At 40.2% G+C, this 18,467-nt stretch overlaps 1 protein-coding gene across 5 annotated transcripts in view; it reads right to left on the bottom strand.

Moving 5' to 3' along the window:
- Positions 1-14,034: 14,034 nt before the first annotated feature.
- Positions 14,035-18,467, bottom strand: part of HEATR5A (HEAT repeat containing 5A) — a 68,808-nt gene continuing 64,375 nt past the window's right edge. For 4 of the 5 annotated variants that reach the window (XM_030483754.1, XM_030483749.1, XM_030483751.1 and 1 more), the window contains 3 exons: positions 17,635-17,789; positions 15,989-16,202; positions 14,035-15,709 (listed from right to left, as the gene is read on the bottom strand). In XM_030483754.1, coding sequence (XP_030339614.1) covers positions 15,408-15,709; positions 15,989-16,202; positions 17,635-17,789 — 671 coding nt within the window. In that variant the 3' untranslated portion in view covers positions 14,035-15,407. The remainder of the gene's footprint in view (positions 15,710-15,988; positions 16,203-17,634; positions 17,790-18,467) is intronic. The other variant, XM_030483750.1, reaches the window with a different exon arrangement.

Here is an 18,467-nt window from a genome sequence, read left to right as displayed (position 1 = left end):
CCCTTTGGCTAGTTTGGGTCAGGTGTCCTGTTTCTGTCCCTCATGTCTTCTTGTGCCCCTCCTCACTGGCAGAGCATGAGACTGAAAAGTCCTTGATCAGGATAAGCACTACTGAGCAACAACCAAAACATCGGTATGTTATCAGCATTGTTCTCAGACTGAAGCCAGAACACAGCAATGCACCAGCTCCTAGGAAGAAAATTAACTCTATTCCAGCCGAAACTAGGACAATGATGCTGGGAGGAGTCCTCCTATTGTTTTAACTTTGTTTTTCCTTCCGCTACTCTTTTTGAAATTTCTTAACTGGAAAATTTTTTTAAAAGAGCAAAAATAGTCCCCAAAGCTCAGAACCCTGAAATTCATTCTGTTATGTTGAATGTAAGGAAAGGATGAGAAACACAACCCTTTCCAGGGCATTCAAAACAAATGAATACCTTCCTGTTCAGAAAATATCTTAGAAGAAGCAGGTTTTGAGTGAGAAACGCATCTGTCTCAAATGTACTTATACTAGGCTGTATTGGATTAAACAGCACCTCTTGCAGAAGAAAGAAAGTGGATCTACAGTTCTGAAAACTCAAAAGATTACCTTTGCTCACTACATTTCAAACTGTGACCCAGGCTAATTAAAGAAAATCTTTTTATTTGATAGTAGAAAGCTTTGTCGCAGAACTGCATGTTGTAGGCAAAAAAGCGCCCATGGGAGAAGATCAAATTTTTTGCCTAAGAGCTTTCAGTTAAATATCTAACACAAACATAAGGAAAATTCTAAGTATGATTAGATGATTAGAGGGCTGGGGCACCTCTCCTAGGAAGACAGACTGAGAGAGTTGGGCTTGTTCAGCCTCGAGAAGAGAAGGCTCCAGGGAGACCTTACCTAAAGGGGGCCTACAAGAAATCTGGAGAGGGGCTTTTTACAAGGGCATGTAATGACAGGGCAAGGGGGAATGGCTTTAAACTGAAAGAGGGAAGATTTAGGTTAGATGTTAGGAAGAAATTCTTCAGTGTGAGAGTGGCAAGGCACTGGCACAGGTTGCCCAGAGAAGCTGTGGCTGCCGCATCCCTCAAAGTGTTCAAGGCCAGGTTGGATGGGGCTTTGAGCAACCTGGTCTAATGCAAGGTGTCCCTGCCTCTGGCAGGGGGGTTGGAACTGGATGATCTCTAAGGTCCCTTCCAACCCAAACCATTCTATGATTCTATGCTTACTTACTAAGGCACATCATGTGTGGTTATTGACCTATTTTTGAAAAGTTTCATCACCTGTGTTTTAACTCCATAGGAGTTCAGAGATGCACATGATGAGTGAGTGAGTAGCACATGATAAATGATTCACACCCATTTTCCTTGTTGTACCCTACATTTTACCTTTTGGATACCCATTTGCTTACGCTGGTAAGAAGGGATTTCCATGGACAGGTCACAAATTACTCCAACTACTGCACATGATTTTGTGTTTCAGTTCTTGTGCACTTGGTATCAATACCATAAAAAGTAAGGCAAGCTGGAAAGAAGTTATGATCTAATTCTAAGCCGAAGTTGCTGCAGCTAAGCCTTTAATATCAGTGTTCTGTTTGCATTTCTGTTGGCTCTTAGTTATACACGGTAAGACACCAGCATTATTTTTTTATGCAGACATATTGTACATACTTTTACTATCAGTTCTGTGTTATAGAGTTATATTTTTGTACTGTAGAACATAAGCTCCTTGGGGTTTTGCTGTCTGTATAAATTCTATGTAAACACTGATCTCAGTGGACACAGGTAACTTATTAAAATGACTAAGTATTGTGTGTCTGAGCCTGCATCAAAGCAAGAATGCACTCTGCCCAGTTTTTTTCATACGGTGCCAGCCTTAAAATCAGCAGGCCAAATTATCTTTGTAAAGAAATGCTGTTGTACTGAAGTCAGTAAGGCCTCACCAGTTTGGGCCAGCATGCAATTTGGCTCAAATACCGGCACCTATTGTACGAGTTTAGCTAAACTGAGTTAGTAAGGTTTTCTACAAGATTCTTAGCTGGCTCGACATTCTAAGGTGAAACGTAGACACTGAAGCACTTGAATTAGACATTTTGTTTCTAGTCTATCTCCAACAAAGGATTAATCCACTAGAGTTCATGTCATACAATAACTCTTGAATCAAGAATACAGTTCTCTTCTGTAAAATTATCTGCCAGATCCAGTGGCAGATCACATCTGTTCATATAATGAGCAGCAAGTTGCAGATTTTAAGAGTATAAAGAGCTGGTAGTGCACTTGTAGACTTTCTGCTTGTATTTCAATGAGAAGAGGCATTAAGATTGCCTCTTGCAAGCTAATTTTTAGGGAGCATCAACCTTTTCTTTTGATAGAGAAATGTTACCTGCTTACAATGTGTTCTCGTAGTAAGTGCTGTGCTGCACTGGTGATGTCAGCAGTTATTGTTGGTAGAAGTATTTGTTTATGTCATTTTTGCAGTAATATTTCACGAACAATTATGGTTGTATGTGATTACAGCTCCTTGACTACAACAATTAGTCTATGTCCCAGTCCCTGCTCTGACCCCAGTGACAGAAGGAATAGCCTGGGGCTGCTGCATCTTATACTAGTGATTGCCAACTGTTTCCTAGTGAATGATCAGTGTCATTGGTAGGAATTTTTAATACCGAAATATTGAAAGGTCCCAATTGAGATTGAGGCCTCACCGTGTGTGATAAAAAACATCTCTGCCCGAGAAGCTAGGGACCAGGTTAGGAAAGCTAAGGCCCAGCTAGAATTAAGTTTGGCAAGGGATGTAAAAGATAACAGGAAAGGATTCTATAGATACATAGCAAATAAAAGACAGGCTAGGGACAATGTAGGCCCTCTCCAGAAGCTATCAGGAGAACTGGCTACCATGGATTTGGAGAAGGCTGAGGTTCTTAATGACTTCTTTGCCTCAGTCTTCACCAGCAAATGCTCTGACCACACAACCCAAGTCTTGGAAAGCAAATGCAGGGACTGTGAGAACGAAGACCTTAGGCCCACTGTAGGAGAGGATCAGGTTCGAGACCATCTTAAGAACCTAAACGTGCACAAGTCCATGGGACCTGATGAAATCCATCCACGGGTCCTGAAGGAGCTGGCGAATGAAGTTGCTAAACCACTGTCCATCATATTTGAAAAATCCTGGCAGTCAGGTGAAGTTCCCGATGACTGGAAGAAGGGTAATATAACCCCCATTTTCAAGAAGGGGAAGGTGGAAGACCCTGGGAACTACAGACCAGTCAGTCTCACCTCTGTGCCTGGCAAAATCTTGGAACAGTTTCTTCTGGAAAACATGCTAAGGCACATGAAAAACAACGAGGTGGTTGGTGACAGCCAACATGGCTTCACTAAGGGGAAATCCTGCCTGACCAATTTGGTGGCCTTCTATGATGGAGCCACGGAACTGATGGACAGCGGCAGAGCAGTTGATGTCATCTACCTGGACTTGTGCAAAGCATTCGACACTGTCCCACATGACATCCTTGTCTCTAAATTGGAGAGACATCAATTTGATAGATGGACCACTCGGTGGATAAAAAACTGGCTCGATGGCCGCACGTGAAGAGTTGTGGTAAATGGCTCAATGTCCAGTTGGAAACCTGTAACGAGTGGTGTCCCTCAGGGATCGGTGTTGGGACCGGTCCTGTTCAACATCTTTGTCGGTGACATGGACAGTGGGATTGAGTGCGCCCTCAGCAAGTTTGCCGATGACACCAAGCTGTGTGGTTCGGTTGATACCTGGAGGGAAGGGATGCCATCCAGAGGGACCGTGACACGCTTGTGAGGTGGGCCGATGCCAACCTTATGAAGTTTAACCAAGCCAAGTGCAAGGTCCTACACCTGGGTCGGGGCAACCCCAGGCACTGCTACAGGCTGGGCAGAGAAGAGATTCAGAGCAGCCCTGCAGAAAAGGACTTGGGGGTGTTGGTTGACGAGAAGCTTAACATGAGCCAGCAGTGTGCGCTGGCAGCCCAGAAAGCCAACCGTATCCTGGGCTGCATCAAAAGAAGCGTGACCAGCAGGTCGAAGGAGGTGATCCTGCCCCTCTACTCTGCTCTTGTGAGACCTCACTTGGAGTACTGCGTACAGCTCTGGTGTCCTCAACATAAAAAGGACATGGAGCTGTTGGAGCGAGTCCAGAGGAGGGCCACGAAGATGATAAGAGGGCTGGAGCACCTCCCATATGAAGACAGGCTGAGAAAGTTGGGGCTGTTCAGCCTGGAGAAGAGAAGGCTGCGTGGTGACCTCATAGCAGCCTTCCAGTATCTGAAGGGGGTCTACAAGGATGCTGGGGAGGGACTCTTCCTTAGGGACTGTAGTGGTAGGACAAGGGGTAATGGCTTCAAACTTAAACAGAGGAAGTTTAGATTAGATATAAGGAAGAAGTTCTTTACAGTGAGGGTGGTGAAGCACTGGAATGGGTTGCCCAGGGAGGTTGTGGATGCTCCATCCCTGGCGGTGTTCAAGGCCAGGCTGGACAGAGCCTTGAGCCACATGGTTTAGGGCAAGGTGTCCCTGCCCATGTCAGGGGTGTTGGAACTAGATGATCTTAAGGTCCTTTCCAACCCTTACGATTCTATGATTCTATGATTCTATGATCTCCACCCCAGAGTTTACAGTAAACAGAAAATTCAGACAAAGGCTACAAAGCAGATCAGAGAGTAACATAGTCCATACTGGCAAGCTGCTTAACAGTTTAACTCAGAAGCCACATACCCCCATTTCTGCATGTTAGTAGTCTCCCAAATATATTGAGCAACTCTTCCTCATGCAAAGAAAGCCAAGAGGAAAACAGAAGCTGTTCTGCATCTGCACTTCATAGGGATCACGGCTGCAAGCTAGTCTGCATCTCCTGGCCCAGAGGCGACCCACCGAGACAAGGAAGATGCACCCAGAGGAAAGGATTCTGTCCCGGCGCTGGAAAGAGAGGAAGCACAGCGAGAAGGGAGCTGGCTTTCCCAGTGTCGTGCCAACTCAGAGCTTCTTTCCCTATTGGGAAACTTAGATAACAAATCAGAGGCAGAATCCAGTCTTGTCTCACAGGCAGGGCTGGTACCTCTGCCTAGCGAGATTGCCCAACATTTAGCATTACTAGTAATTCAATGGGAAAGTAATAAGCAATGTTTTGAGAAAAACAACTGACTACTGGCCACAGAAGTCATATGCAAATATGCTTGCAAGTTATTGCAAGCAGGTAATGTCAGGAGGCTTAAGACAGACATTTAGAGGTAAATTGTGCCCTCCATCACAATATTGTACCCCACCGCCGTATGAAATTCAGGATGAAATCTGTAGGTGTTTGTGCATGTAACTGTGGGCAGAAATTAGCCCAAAAGCACATTTTAAAGCCAGAGACTGCCTCTGATGGTGTTAGGCAAGAAAGATGAGACTTCTGTGTTCAGGATCAGACACCTCACGTATACTTTAAAAGAAGAACTATGCTGTAGCAACAGGATATCTTGTTTTAAATAGTAAAGATAATGAAAGAGTGCAAGATTGTAGCCCATCTGCTTTTCTCCTTCACCATGATTAATGATTATGGTAGGAAACAGGATCCTGGGACTGGTACCTTGATGTCTCCTAAAACGGTTAGAAGATGCAAGCATCAAAAGATTCTTAGCTGTAAAGTGATCCACAACTTTGTCTGTCCTATAAGCTAAATGTCTGACTCGTTACTGTCTTTCAGTATTAACCCATACCTATTGTAGGATGATTTGTTCTGACACAGCTGTTTTAGACACCCTGCACGGCTGCTTTAGTCATGCAACAGAATTTGGAATATAAAGAGAGTTTGTGTAGTTATCAGCTCTAATCTGTAAACCAGAGTTGACTGTAGGGACATTCCAAAACAAGAGAATTTGAAAACATCATCGCCACTACCACACATCTGCATTCACCGCTTGTAATGAAAAGGTGGTTCATTAGAATTGTACCATAAGGTACATAACACATTTATCTAAAATAAATAAATAGGTACCCTTGGTTAGTACATCATTAATATGGCTGAATTCTATAGAAGGTGGTGGTGACTCTGTGTTAACTCCAGGTTCACTTCACTCCCCACTCCCTTTCTGTAGCAAATTTAAGCAAGTGGCGGAAGCCAGCATCGCATTGGCTGGTGCTTCTTGGCCTAGCCCAGTCATGCTTGATGCTTTATGCTGTGAGAGTAAGCATACATGAGGATTAAAAGCAAACCTAGTAACTAATATTAAAAGTGGTCCTGTCGGTAGGAGTTGTGATTTATAAAAACATAGAACAGCAGACTATAAGATCATGCAAAACTAATATATCTTCAATTCCTGCTCTTGAATTATATAGTTGTATTAGAGAAGGGCATTGAGGATTCTCTTGTCTGATGGCCTTAGACATAGTTGTAGGTAAGAGGCAAGTGAAATTAAAGATTTGAATTAATTTTGTGAGTAAAAATTATGTAAATAAAAATGATACTTTTGGTATCACTTCACAGTGATGCTGCTGGGTTTCCTTTCAGGCAACCTCTATGCACAGAGCTATTTGGCAGTCACTCTTAAGACCAATCCTGACTGATAAAAATGTCTTTTTTCCTGAGGCCCTTTCATGTCAGATGTGGAGCATTTCTGGGACTGTACTAACACCTACCCTGCCACTCCCTTGAAAGAGCTTCCCATTCTCTTTGCACATACCACTAACACCAGGTCTCTTTTTGGTGACAAGTTTTCACAGGAGTTTAGAAGTTTTTAAGGAAATACATGTTGGTCTCTGCAATGCTATAAACAGTTCACCTCCAAAATTATAACTCACACAGTGAAAATAGTTTTTTGGGTCTTCCATCTCTCAAACTAACCTCTCCCACATCATCCTTCAAATGACAGACACGTCCTGTGTGTAAACTTCTTTTATTAAGAGCAGGAGGAAGCCGGGAGTACCACAGTACCCCCTCCATCTCCCAGGCAGACCTAAGTACAAGTTTCCCTCTGCCACCAAACCCACAAGCTTCTGGTCCCCTCCTCTTTCAGCAGGAAAGTCACCCACTGGGTCCATACTGTACCTTCAGGCCTGGGGGTGGGGGTGGCGATGCAGGCCATGTCTACCTGATGGGCCATTCCAAACACTTCTCCAAAAAAACTAGATCACTTAAGTACCAATGATGCAACATTTCCGGAAAATCAGCTCCCTCTACTACTTGCTTTTTTACTTCCCAGAAGAAATGCCATATTTGAATCCAATTTGCAATAAGTTCAAAATTTTCCTTTCCAGTCTGTCCAATCTTTTTTCCTCCCTTTCTTCCACTTTCACTCCAGATTAAGGTTTGCATGCAAAGTAACTTAAAATTCCAGGAAATTCCAGTATTTTAAATTGAGGTTTGGATACCAAAACGTTTGGATTTTATTTAAATCACGGTTATGTGTGGCTCAGGCTGTCACTTTCAGCTTTTAGAGCCATTGGATCAGAATGCTATATGTAGGATAATGTTATGCTCAGCCTCATGACAAAGTTCAGATCAGACCAGACATTGTCTGAAGAGAGCAGTAAGCTGTGGACCTACATGAAACAAACAATCAAACAAAAAGAAAAGAATAACACATTTGTGTTCTATTTCAATACTTAAACCAGTTCCACAAACTTCAGCTTGAAAACCAAAGAGTATCAGTGACTGACCAGATATGATAAATACTTGAGAAAACAATGAAGTTAATCTCATTGTCACCCTTTTCACCAAAGTGTCCCATCTATCTTTTTGATTCTGACCTATTTCGAACATGGAGTAGTGTGACCAGAAACAACCCACGAAAAAAAAGCTTCCCTACATTTGGCACTTCACCATATAGTGATAAATAGTCAAATTTCTCAAACTGACAAGTAATGTTGTCAAATTGTCACTAAATTTTTGGAGGTTTCTAGTGTTGATTTTGGTTGCAGAATACTTTCTTGTTATAATGTTAATTACTGAAAATTTATTCACCAGTTCTAGTGATCCAATTAGTAGAGTAGGAGTCAACAGTGACTGAATTGTGGTTCAGCTAAGAACTACAATAGCAGTCTTCATCGTTCTGCAGTGGAACAACTGTTATCAAGGTCAATTCATCGGCATTGATGTAGCTGTGAATGAATTCAGAGGCTTTGATTTCTAGAGAGCATTTGCTACCAGCAACTATTTGGACTTCTCAACCAGATAACCTGTCCTACTTGCATGACGCTTGTCTCTGTGGCCTCACTGTATGCCTATAAAGGTCGATAAAGCTGACACTTTGAGAATGACTAGACCCTCTCAGATGGGGTTGGGATGGGGGGACAAACAGGGGCACAGCAATATTCAGTCTTCACAGAATGTTTTCTTTGGCACCTCCGTGGTTTGTTTCTATTTCTCCCCTCTCCCCAAAAGGGCGACAAGCACATTTATTCCTGCTTTTGAAAATCGTTTCCCTTCTTGGGCCGTACTTTGTGCGGACCGTGTTATCAGCAGCTTCCATTTCTTCGGAACTCGGGAGTAAGAACAAGCTATAATTAAAGGCTGAAGGTATTTACGCTTTCTTCCCTGCCCTGAAGGAACTGAGCTGTTGCCAGCAATTACAGGCAGTTGGCAGTTCCCCGGGATCACAATAACCAGGAACCAGTAAGCACGCTCTGGTCCCATCTTCCTGCCCTACAAAAACTTCTCTGCCATGGAACAGTGACAAACGCTTCCCAGCTCTCTCTGCATTTGTTCTGGCCTCTGAACGCCTTCAAAGGAATGGTCTTCGTTTCCAAAAACTACACACTGGTTTGGGGCAAAATCCTAACATAAGAACAGCAGTGAAAATTTTGTAATTCAAGTAACTCCTTACAAATAATTTCAAAACCTTTTAGTGAAAACATACAAAGAGTAGATGCCTGGGTGTTGTAGGCAGTACTGGAAAGGCATGAAAACCAGGGCGTGTGTCTGCTGTTGCAGTTGGTGAGTTATAGCATTTCAAACTTGTCTTCCTACTTCGCATACTATTTAACAATTTTATTTTTTTGGATGTGTGTGTAACAAACAGTGCTTTCTGATGACGTTTATATCATTGCAGTGACTGCTTTAATGATTTACTTAGAAACCATATAGCATGTGATCTAGTTGTGGCTGCTCTGCCTATAGGTTAACAGGTATAGACCCTCAGTATTGCATGCAAGTAAGCTGGCATTACTTTTTATAGCACTGTCATTAACTTGTCTCGTCCTGCGCTGCTAGTACAAGGTGTTTTGCTTTGATATACATGGACGGTTGGCAATCTTTTTTTTCCTGCTGGTAAATAATGGGCAGTATGAAAAAAAACCAAGCAAAGCTGATGTATCATAGAAACATGTGAACTTTGCAAATCGGAGTAGTCTCATTTGTAAAGTGTTTTATAGGATTCCAGGCAACTATTAAGCTATGATATCTCACACAGGCCCTTCTGAAGCAATGAGTCAACCCAGTAGCCAATTTAATTATTATTTTCCCTTTCTTCATTCACTACCCATGCGCATGCTTTCCCCTTCCTTCCTTCCTCTCTGTCCTGTCCTAATCCTTCAGCGCTTGTTTGATTTGAAAAAGAATCCCTCGAGAACGTTGTTGCTTCCTCTGCAGCCTTTGTATTTGCTCCTTTCCTGCTGCTTTTCCCTCAGGCCTGCCCCATCTTCACAGCAACTCTCTTGGTTCACTGTCTGGAGCATATTGCCCTCTAGCACTTGTACTCAGCACAAGTCACTCTGCAAGTCGTGGCTGGGTGTTGGCTACCTGAATGTAAGGAAGACAAACCAGAAAAGATCTCTAACAGTGAGTTGCGCATAGTTCTGGAATACTAGCATGAACAGGAACTGGATTTTAAGGACTTACTTGTCTGCCGCAGGTCCTGCGCTTAGTAGAAATACACAGATATAAAAGAAGTGAAAAAGATTCACTTGTTTTGGAGCATCCCGTGTAGTCCAGCAACAGCTTCACAAACCTGGAGAATCAGGAGAGAATCCCTGACAGTTAATGTACTCATTACCCCCTGAAGGAGAAGATTACAGCACTGAAAGCCATTCCTTTAGTTAATGTCCAGTACAAGCTGTATTAAAGAATACAGTTTTGAATTTTGATCACTAGCTGTAAAATTGATACAGCCAATACGTACCGCAGTCTGGAAGAGCCAGTTTCCACAGGCTGTAGCAGGTACTTCATGAACTGCTATGTGCCCTGCCATTACTGTATCAAAGCCACTGGAAGTTTTTGTCAAATTTCATATAAAGGAAAAAATCCTCTCATAACTACAGAAAGGTGGTCTGTTGTATGCAGAGGTGTTGCAGTCATGGTGGGCACTTCAAGTCTGGCAAACTAGGTAAGTCCCTGGTCTCTCTTCCCTTCTGCTCACAGAAGCTTTGCAGTAGTTGTCTCATCTTCCAAATCTGCGTCTGTGGTGTCTCTGCCCTATAGCCAGTACATCTAGCAGCCTTTCCTGTTCTAACACGGCCAGAAAAGCTCCAGGAGTCTTTATGAATGACTGCTGCTTATCTTACATTATTGCAGTACATGGTTCTGAATGTTGCTGCAAGTGCAGAGCTGAGCAGGACACACGCATTCATACCATGGCCACGGACTATTGTTCCTCCCTGTACCTACAGAATAGGGGTCTGGCCTTTTGCCCCATCTCCAAGGCTATGTGGGAAAATCAGGATAGAAGGCTGTAAGCCTTTCAGCCCCAAGGGTCTGCATGTGTCTATATTTACTGTATGGTTTAGAGATCTACAGGTGGGTTGTGGCTCCAACTCAAGACCGCTCGTTCTTCAGTACCTCTCTCCAACCAGCGTGAGAATTCTCGCTTTACAAAAGTAAATTATTCCCAGATTTGTTGGCCTCAAAAGGGAACTAAAAGGAATATGGACTAAAAACCAGCCCATCTACCCTCCCACCCTCCCCCTGACCACAGCACTGTGTCACTGGACTCTGTGACAGCTGAACACAAGATTGCAAGGTGACTCAGATTGGAGGTGAAAAAACATTTACCTGCATTGTCTCTTCTATTGCCCCTCTCCATCCCATCCTTGCTTATTTAATAAATATAGCTTATAAAGTATCATAAAAGAAAACCTGATTTTTTTCCTATAGGCAAATTCTTTTATTCCTCTAAGTGAATTCCAGATAAATTTGGTGGCAACATCTTGGACCAGTTATACTTCTGTGTTTCCTGTAAAACATGCATACATCTGTGACAATTTTTTCCTGCTGTTTGCCATAAACCTTACATGAGAGAAGATGAGGTTAAGAGCATTTGCCTTCATAATGATAGGTTGTATTTTCAAATTGCATAATATTTCTATTTTTAGATATAAATCAAAATTGTTTCCAGAATCCCTGAGGCCAATTCTTCTACTGAAAATGTGTCTCATACAAAACCTTCTCCTTTTCTTGCACAAAAGGATACAGAGAACTGAGGCACTAGGCAGAAAAAAAATGCTTACAAAAGTACCATAATCAAAATTTTCCCCAGATAAATTTATAATAATAATAAAAAAATAAAATCCCACTAGTAGCAAAAGGGATTCTCAGCAATTCTATATTGCATTTCATTGTCCATGAGATAATTCACATAAATTTTAATACATGAATATTAACATTGGTTTAAAAAAAAGATCCAATTTTAGGCTAGACAATTGCAGTTCTTCGGGCTGTAGCTTAGAATAAGATTTTATCAATCTTTGCCATTACTAAATTTAGCTTCTTACAAGCAACTTTTAGAAACAGACTTTCCCTATCTGCAAACTTCTTTACATATATAACCAACACATTTTTCTGTGCAATAACTAGACGAATGGGCACATGCCTCAATATGCACCCCAAGAGCAGGCTCTGCTGTGGCTGGTACTCATCCTCTCAATTTGTTTTCTACTGCAAGTGCCGCCATTAAGCAGCTAGAGTGAAGCAGGAGGAAGGGGATTTGAGGCCACATTCCACCTTCTAGAATCTGACTCTGCACTTCACGTGACTGGAACTATGGAAGTGGGGATAGGACCACAGAGCAAAATAGATACTCTGCTGCAAAGTGAGTGAATTTGGGTTAAGCTACCGGAGATTATTTCAGGAGGTTTGGGAAGCCTGCTTTTGCTTTGACCTGCTTCTCAGGCAAAATCTTCAGCCCTACTTTTGCTATATTTAGATGTCACTTCCCCTTTCATTGTTATGTGTAATAAACCATTTATTCTCCAGAGAATCCAAGCAACATTTTAGGGGGGAAGGAAAAAAAAAAAAAAGGAAATCTACAACTGTACATGAAAGCCAAAATAAGAACCACAAACCATGTTTGAGAGGTTGGCGGCCCAGCACTGACATCTTTCACGTTTTCTTGTGCAGACAACATAACATAGCAAATGCATCTGGTTTATTTTATTCTAGATAACTGACTTCCAGTATTCACAATTTTAAAATGTTAGAGGCAGGTAAATTGTGTCACGTCTGGCCAAATATACTTGTTATGTCTTTGAAACTACACCCCATTGTCACTACATAGCTTGAGCAGCATGTATGAAGATGAAGTGTTTGCTGCATATTTCAGCTAATGGAATTGAGGTCCAGTGTGAAACGTCATCTACAGCAACAGCTCCAATGTTGCTCAGATGAGAGCTCCATGGACAACTCTGAGCCCTTCTTTTAACACTTGGCTGCATGGAAGCTTATTGGCTATTTTAAGGATCAAAGGTTGCAACTCAACAACTATTTCATTATGTCTGTATTTTAAGAGCAACTTTACTGCTCAGTGTGTAACCAGGCCATGTGGGTTTCTCATATGCAAAAAGCAGTATCTAGGAATGCCCACAGGAACAAGGCTGGCCAAGTAGTGCTACATTTAAGACACAAGGGAATGACTCTTCCTATGGTTTTTGACACCACAGTGCAGGGAATAATAATCTACCTTGCTGTATCTTTTATTTAAAAGCTGAACAAAGAGTGCTAATTTTCTAAGAATTCTTCCCCTTGCTTTCTTGCCTTGCTTGAAGTATTATTGGCCAAGTTTTTCACAAAACACAAGCAGTTTATTAGTGGACCACTGACAGTTAAGAAACAATATGCTCTTCTAGGAAACAGCTTCCGACTTGCTGTCTACTGATAAAATAGTTATGTTTCAGGAAGTTGAAAACAAAACCCTCATACCTAGCAGTGAGATTAAGGATGAAGCTTTAGAAGAGACTGTCACAGTGACCCCTTGTATGTTCTTATTGCCACAGATACATCCAACCTCATTAAATAAAAACTATATTGAAATTCTATTGAATTTTCTGCCTGATCCCTACTAAGCAGTATTACTATTACATCTGATAGACTACCAAACTATCCAAGACCATTCCACCCCTCCTGTGATTGTCATGACTCACATTGCTGTGGCAGTCTTGGGTGGGGGGAAAATCCCTCTGGAAATTCCAATTAACAACTGACTTTTATTAATAAAAAACCTGCTATGCTTCCTATGCATTTGGTAATCCCTCTTTCTGGTGATACATGCATCACTTGGCTGAGGTTTCTGTCAGCCTGAAAGTGACTCCTGCAGCTTGGAACATACCAGATCTCTCTCAGACTTACTCTAGCCTAAGCAACTGTGTAAGAAATGCTGCTTATTCAGCCGCAGTGCTACAGACTTGTACCCGATTAAAAACAACCACATCCCAACTGTGTGATGCTTTTGCACGGTTTTGACTAATTCTGGTTTATTGCAGCCAACAAAGTTGTTTTAATGTAATTCCCTTTCAACACAGCCAACAACTACAGATTCGACTGCAATGAAGAGGTGGAACAAAGAACTTCTGGTTCACCAGGGAAAGATGGAAGGCATCTCAACCATCTTTCCATCTTTCCATAGTTCACACATTTCACACACGTCAAGTCTCTCTCCCTGATCCTACTTACTTACTCATTGTGCTATACAGAACAGAGGAAGACCTGGAATGTCAAGTCACAAACCTTGGTGCATCCAGTTCAAACATTTCTTACTAGTTTCCTTGCGGCAGTATAAAAACATTTTCCTTCTATTACAGAAGTCCTCAGAGCTCCTCTGCTATTGAGTAAAATGACTAAGACAAATCTTAAGTGAAGAAAATTAGCTTTATTTATGTAAATTAGAAAAACAAATTGTTAGAACTTTGGTCAAATGGTTAATTCTGTACAATTTACAATAATATTTATATACAAAACTTATAATAAAATACAGTACATCACACTTTTCCTGAGTCACAGTGTGTTTCTCAGTTCTGTAAATCTTATTTTTTTCTTCTTTCTTTTAAAGTAATTAAATTCAAGACGGAACTACTATCTTCAGTTTGATAGTGTTTGGTTTAGATAATATGGGTATTAAGAAAGAATTCATCACACTATATGTAGAAAATACTTTGTAGCCATTGCAATTTTGATAGTTATTTTTCTATATTAAAATATGTCCCTTGATAAAAATGTTAATTAAATATTCCTTATTATGAGTTTGTTGTACTTCATTTGACACAAGACAAGCTGACTTCAAATATGCCCATCTCTCATTGCAGAGATATGTAAGTTTAGGTGAGTTACATGTACATATATATCCGATCATTTAAAGATCGGGAAACATACATCCAGATAGAGCAGATGTCTGAATTGAGGCACAGTATATTAAAATTGCTGTCCTATCCTGGACAAGATATGTAAGCTTCAATTGCCTGGCTAGCCTAATACAAAATTAACACCAGTATACATCCTGAAAAGTGAGACTATGTCAAGCAGCAAGGCACCAAGCCTGCGAATACTTACATATGCATAGTAGTCCCACTGTGTAAAGCACTAGAGTCCTCAGTGAAGAAGCACTGTAGAGCTGTATTTAACAGCATTCATTAAATCTCAGCCAGTTTGAGAAGTTATTAGGATTAAAGCTATCAATATTACCTTCATTGAGTAGATTTTTTTTTTTTTTTTTTTGAGATCAACAGTAATCTATTGTAAGGCTTATGAGGATATTTGATCTGTTTACTTAATGATGCAATGTGTTAAATTAGTAATTAGGATAGATTACAACCTGCAAGTAAATTTACGTCCCAGTTAGGTTTCAAACCCAACCAGGGTAACTTATTTTTGACAAACATTTAAAACAAAATTAATTTTACTTACTGGCTAAGTGTGGGCTGTTCCTAAATATACCTATGGTAAAGTTCACTATAGCTTTTAATATAGGCATGTGCATTTCTGGTATTTTAGTTTAAAGTAATCAAAAAATACAGATTAGATGACCTCTGATTTATTCATAGTGTTTAGAGATGTTTAACAAGTCTTACACTAACAAGAAAGTCATAGAGATTTGCTTTCTCTTAAAAACTCTGTAATACTTCAGTGCAAACTGAAATATATGAGATCAACTCACAGTGATCCTACTCTGATTAGAAATTAAATTTTGCTGTTGATATCAAAGTGCATAAAATGACAATATAAGACTTTAAAGAAAATTGGTCTTTAGCTGAATGCTTGAACTTTTCCCAGGATTCTTTGCATGTTTAGCAGTCTTCGCTTTGATGCTTTCTTGATTGCCTTTTACAGCTGACTCGAGCCTTGCTTTCATAGTTGGAGAAGAAGCCATTAGTTTTTTAAAAACCGATGAGTACTGTGGACCAATCTGCATCAGATTTTGCAAAGCAAACTCATGCAGACTTTTTGCTGAGTTTGTAGCAGAAACCAGGGCATTTTCATCCAAAAGAAAGGAAATAAGGATGGGAAGAAGACCGGCCACCAAATGAGTGCCTATAAATATGGAAAACACAACTTAAACACATACTTTTTAAAAACAGCTTCAAATTCTAACTGTTTTTTCTCTGAGTTAACATTTAACACAAACTATAAAGCTGCAAACAGTTATTTGAACTGTACAGTAAAAAGAACCAACATTCTTGTTCACAATTTTGTTACCAATTAGTGTTCAGGACTGGATTCCTAGTGGTTGTTTTGTTTTAATTTGTTACTTATGGCAACTTTTATGGCAATTTACTAATGCTTTGGATACTAGTAATGGAAGTAACTTACGGTGCTCTTCCTCAGCAGTGGCTGTAAGAGCTGCAACCACCTTTATTCCTTCCTCAATGACTTGAAGTTCAGCAGCATTTTCAGGTTTTGCTTTTTCTGTTTCCTGCAGTTTTCCCACAATGGATGGTGCTAAAGAATGAATATAAGGATATGACACAGTTTTGTTTGGGTGCTGAAAGATGGAGTGCAGCAGCTGGTAGCACTTACACTGTACCTAAAGGGAAAAATCAAATCTGCAGTTACAAAGTGTTATAACTTAAAAATGCATGTCAGAATGCTTTAAAAGTCATAACTTGTCAGGTGAAGCTTGGCGGGGGGGGGGGAACATGCCTCAGCTTGAAAATTCACCAGGATGCAAGCTGCTAATTCATAATACTTTATAAGAGCGTTGCAACTTGTAATCAAATTATTAAGAGAAACTAGATCATGCTTCCTGTTTCTTCCCCCCAAGTCCTACACCTTCCTACAGTTTTGAGTTAAGGAAAAAATACTATTTTTGTGTGAAGATCATGTCTTGGTACTGTTTTGAAAATAGACTCCTTTTCACAAAAAAAACCAGCTGACTGAAAATAGGTGCTTTAAATGTAAGCATTACCTCTGCCAAACAATTTTACAATGCCTCAAATGGTGCATTAGCTTGCATGTCACTGGAAGTCAACAGGACCGAAATATCAAGTTCCTACATAATTTCTGAAAGGCTCAGATACCTATACACTTGGATAAAATTTGCAAATGCATACTACCATTTTCTTGCAGTCATATTTGGCATCCCTGGTTTCCTATCTATGGAAACGAACATTTATAATACTAGAAATGTATTAATATATAAACAAGTACTTTCCTACAGCTATTTCTCAAGTAAAGGTGACTTTGTTTAAATTTTTATTACTACATGAATATACACAGAGAAGATACAAGTAAACCAGTTTACAGTGAATTCTCACAGTCAAACATGAAATCTAATGCATGTTATTTTCAGAGCTGAACTTTCAGAGTGAGAAAGTCCCAATTCCTACAAAAGCCACTTGTGTTTGCAATGATAACAGATGGATTTTTTTCCCCCCTCTGATACTTTACTTTTTCAGATGAAGTATAGTAACAGAAGAACTATGGCACTACAATCTAAAGCGACTATTTAAAAATATTTATACTAGGTCAGAACAAAGCATTAATCTGGTTCAATTTGCTGCCTCCAGCAGTGGCCAGGAGCTAATGCTTACGGGACAGTAAAATTTAGGTAGTGGTACTTGCTCCAGCTCTCAAAGACCCAGAACTGAGGGATTTCCTGTGCAAAAGATACTATCTGTGTGTCAAAAACAAAATAAACAAATAAACAGGTGCCTGAAAAACTACACAACTGTGTTGTGTACTTATCAATATATAAAGCTCCGAGTCTGATGCACTAAAAAAAAAACCAAACCCCATAGGAATACAGGAATGTATACAGAATAAAATATGATAAAACACACTGCTGGGCATGTTCCTGCTAACTTGTTCAAACTGTGTTTCAAAATAATACAACAGATGTAGGCAGGACAGAATTAACTGGAATCAACATACAGGACAAGTGAACCAACTGAACGTAAAATAAACCTAAAATTCATTTAATGTGATACTGATATTCTTGTAACTTCACCAGTACTTACAAGAGGCTCTTTTGAGTCAAGTGTTATTTTAAACTTCTCAATACAATGCTTTTGAAGGCACTCTATGGTAGTAACTTCTGGACTGGTAGACATAACGAATACTGTAATAGCAGTAAGCAGGCTAACTTCATCACGTTCTTGGAGAAGCCCATCTACTACCAATAAAGTAAGCAGTTTGTTAGATTTGCATTAAAAAGCAATTCTATGAATTCAAGTGTTACAAAGAGGTGGAATAGAAATATCAATGTCTACATTTCTTCAGCATACTCTGATGCACTGATATGGACTTTTACTGTAATAAAAGCCAAGGCCAAAAGGGGAATTCAGGAGTAGTTATATGCATATTTAGAAATAACAGCATACTCCTATTCCATTGTTCCTCTATATAAAGTACAATAAATATCTTTGAAGAGCTGGTATGACATATTAGGGTACAACCTATTTTGAGAACATAAAATTTGCATGAAGAACATGTAATTCTTTTGCTATATCTTAAAAACCCCAACATTATAAATAACAGTTCCAGCAAGTTACAACTTGGAGATTAAACATAAGAAATGATAAAAATAATAAAAACTTGGGAAGTTGAAGAAGCAGCACACAGAAAACTAACTTTATGACAAAAATATTTATTCTTGAACCACTGTTTTAATCCCCTTTGCTTCAATACAGACACTAGTTCTTTGTGGAGAACCTGCACGCAGTAGAGTTGTCTTTTATGCTCAACTGTATGCTGAAGCCATAACTCCTGCTTATTCCATTGTAGCACATAACTACATTGTGGCACTACATAATACAGGGGTAACGCCTGCAAACACACATTTATACCTTTA

Source organism: Strigops habroptila, chromosome 4 (genome assembly GCF_004027225.2).
Source record: "Strigops habroptila isolate Jane chromosome 4, bStrHab1.2.pri, whole genome shotgun sequence".
NCBI lineage: Eukaryota > Metazoa > Chordata > Aves > Psittaciformes > Psittacidae > Strigops > Strigops habroptila.
Note: the sequence above shows the minus strand (reverse complement) of the source record. Positions and strands in the feature narration are given on the sequence as shown.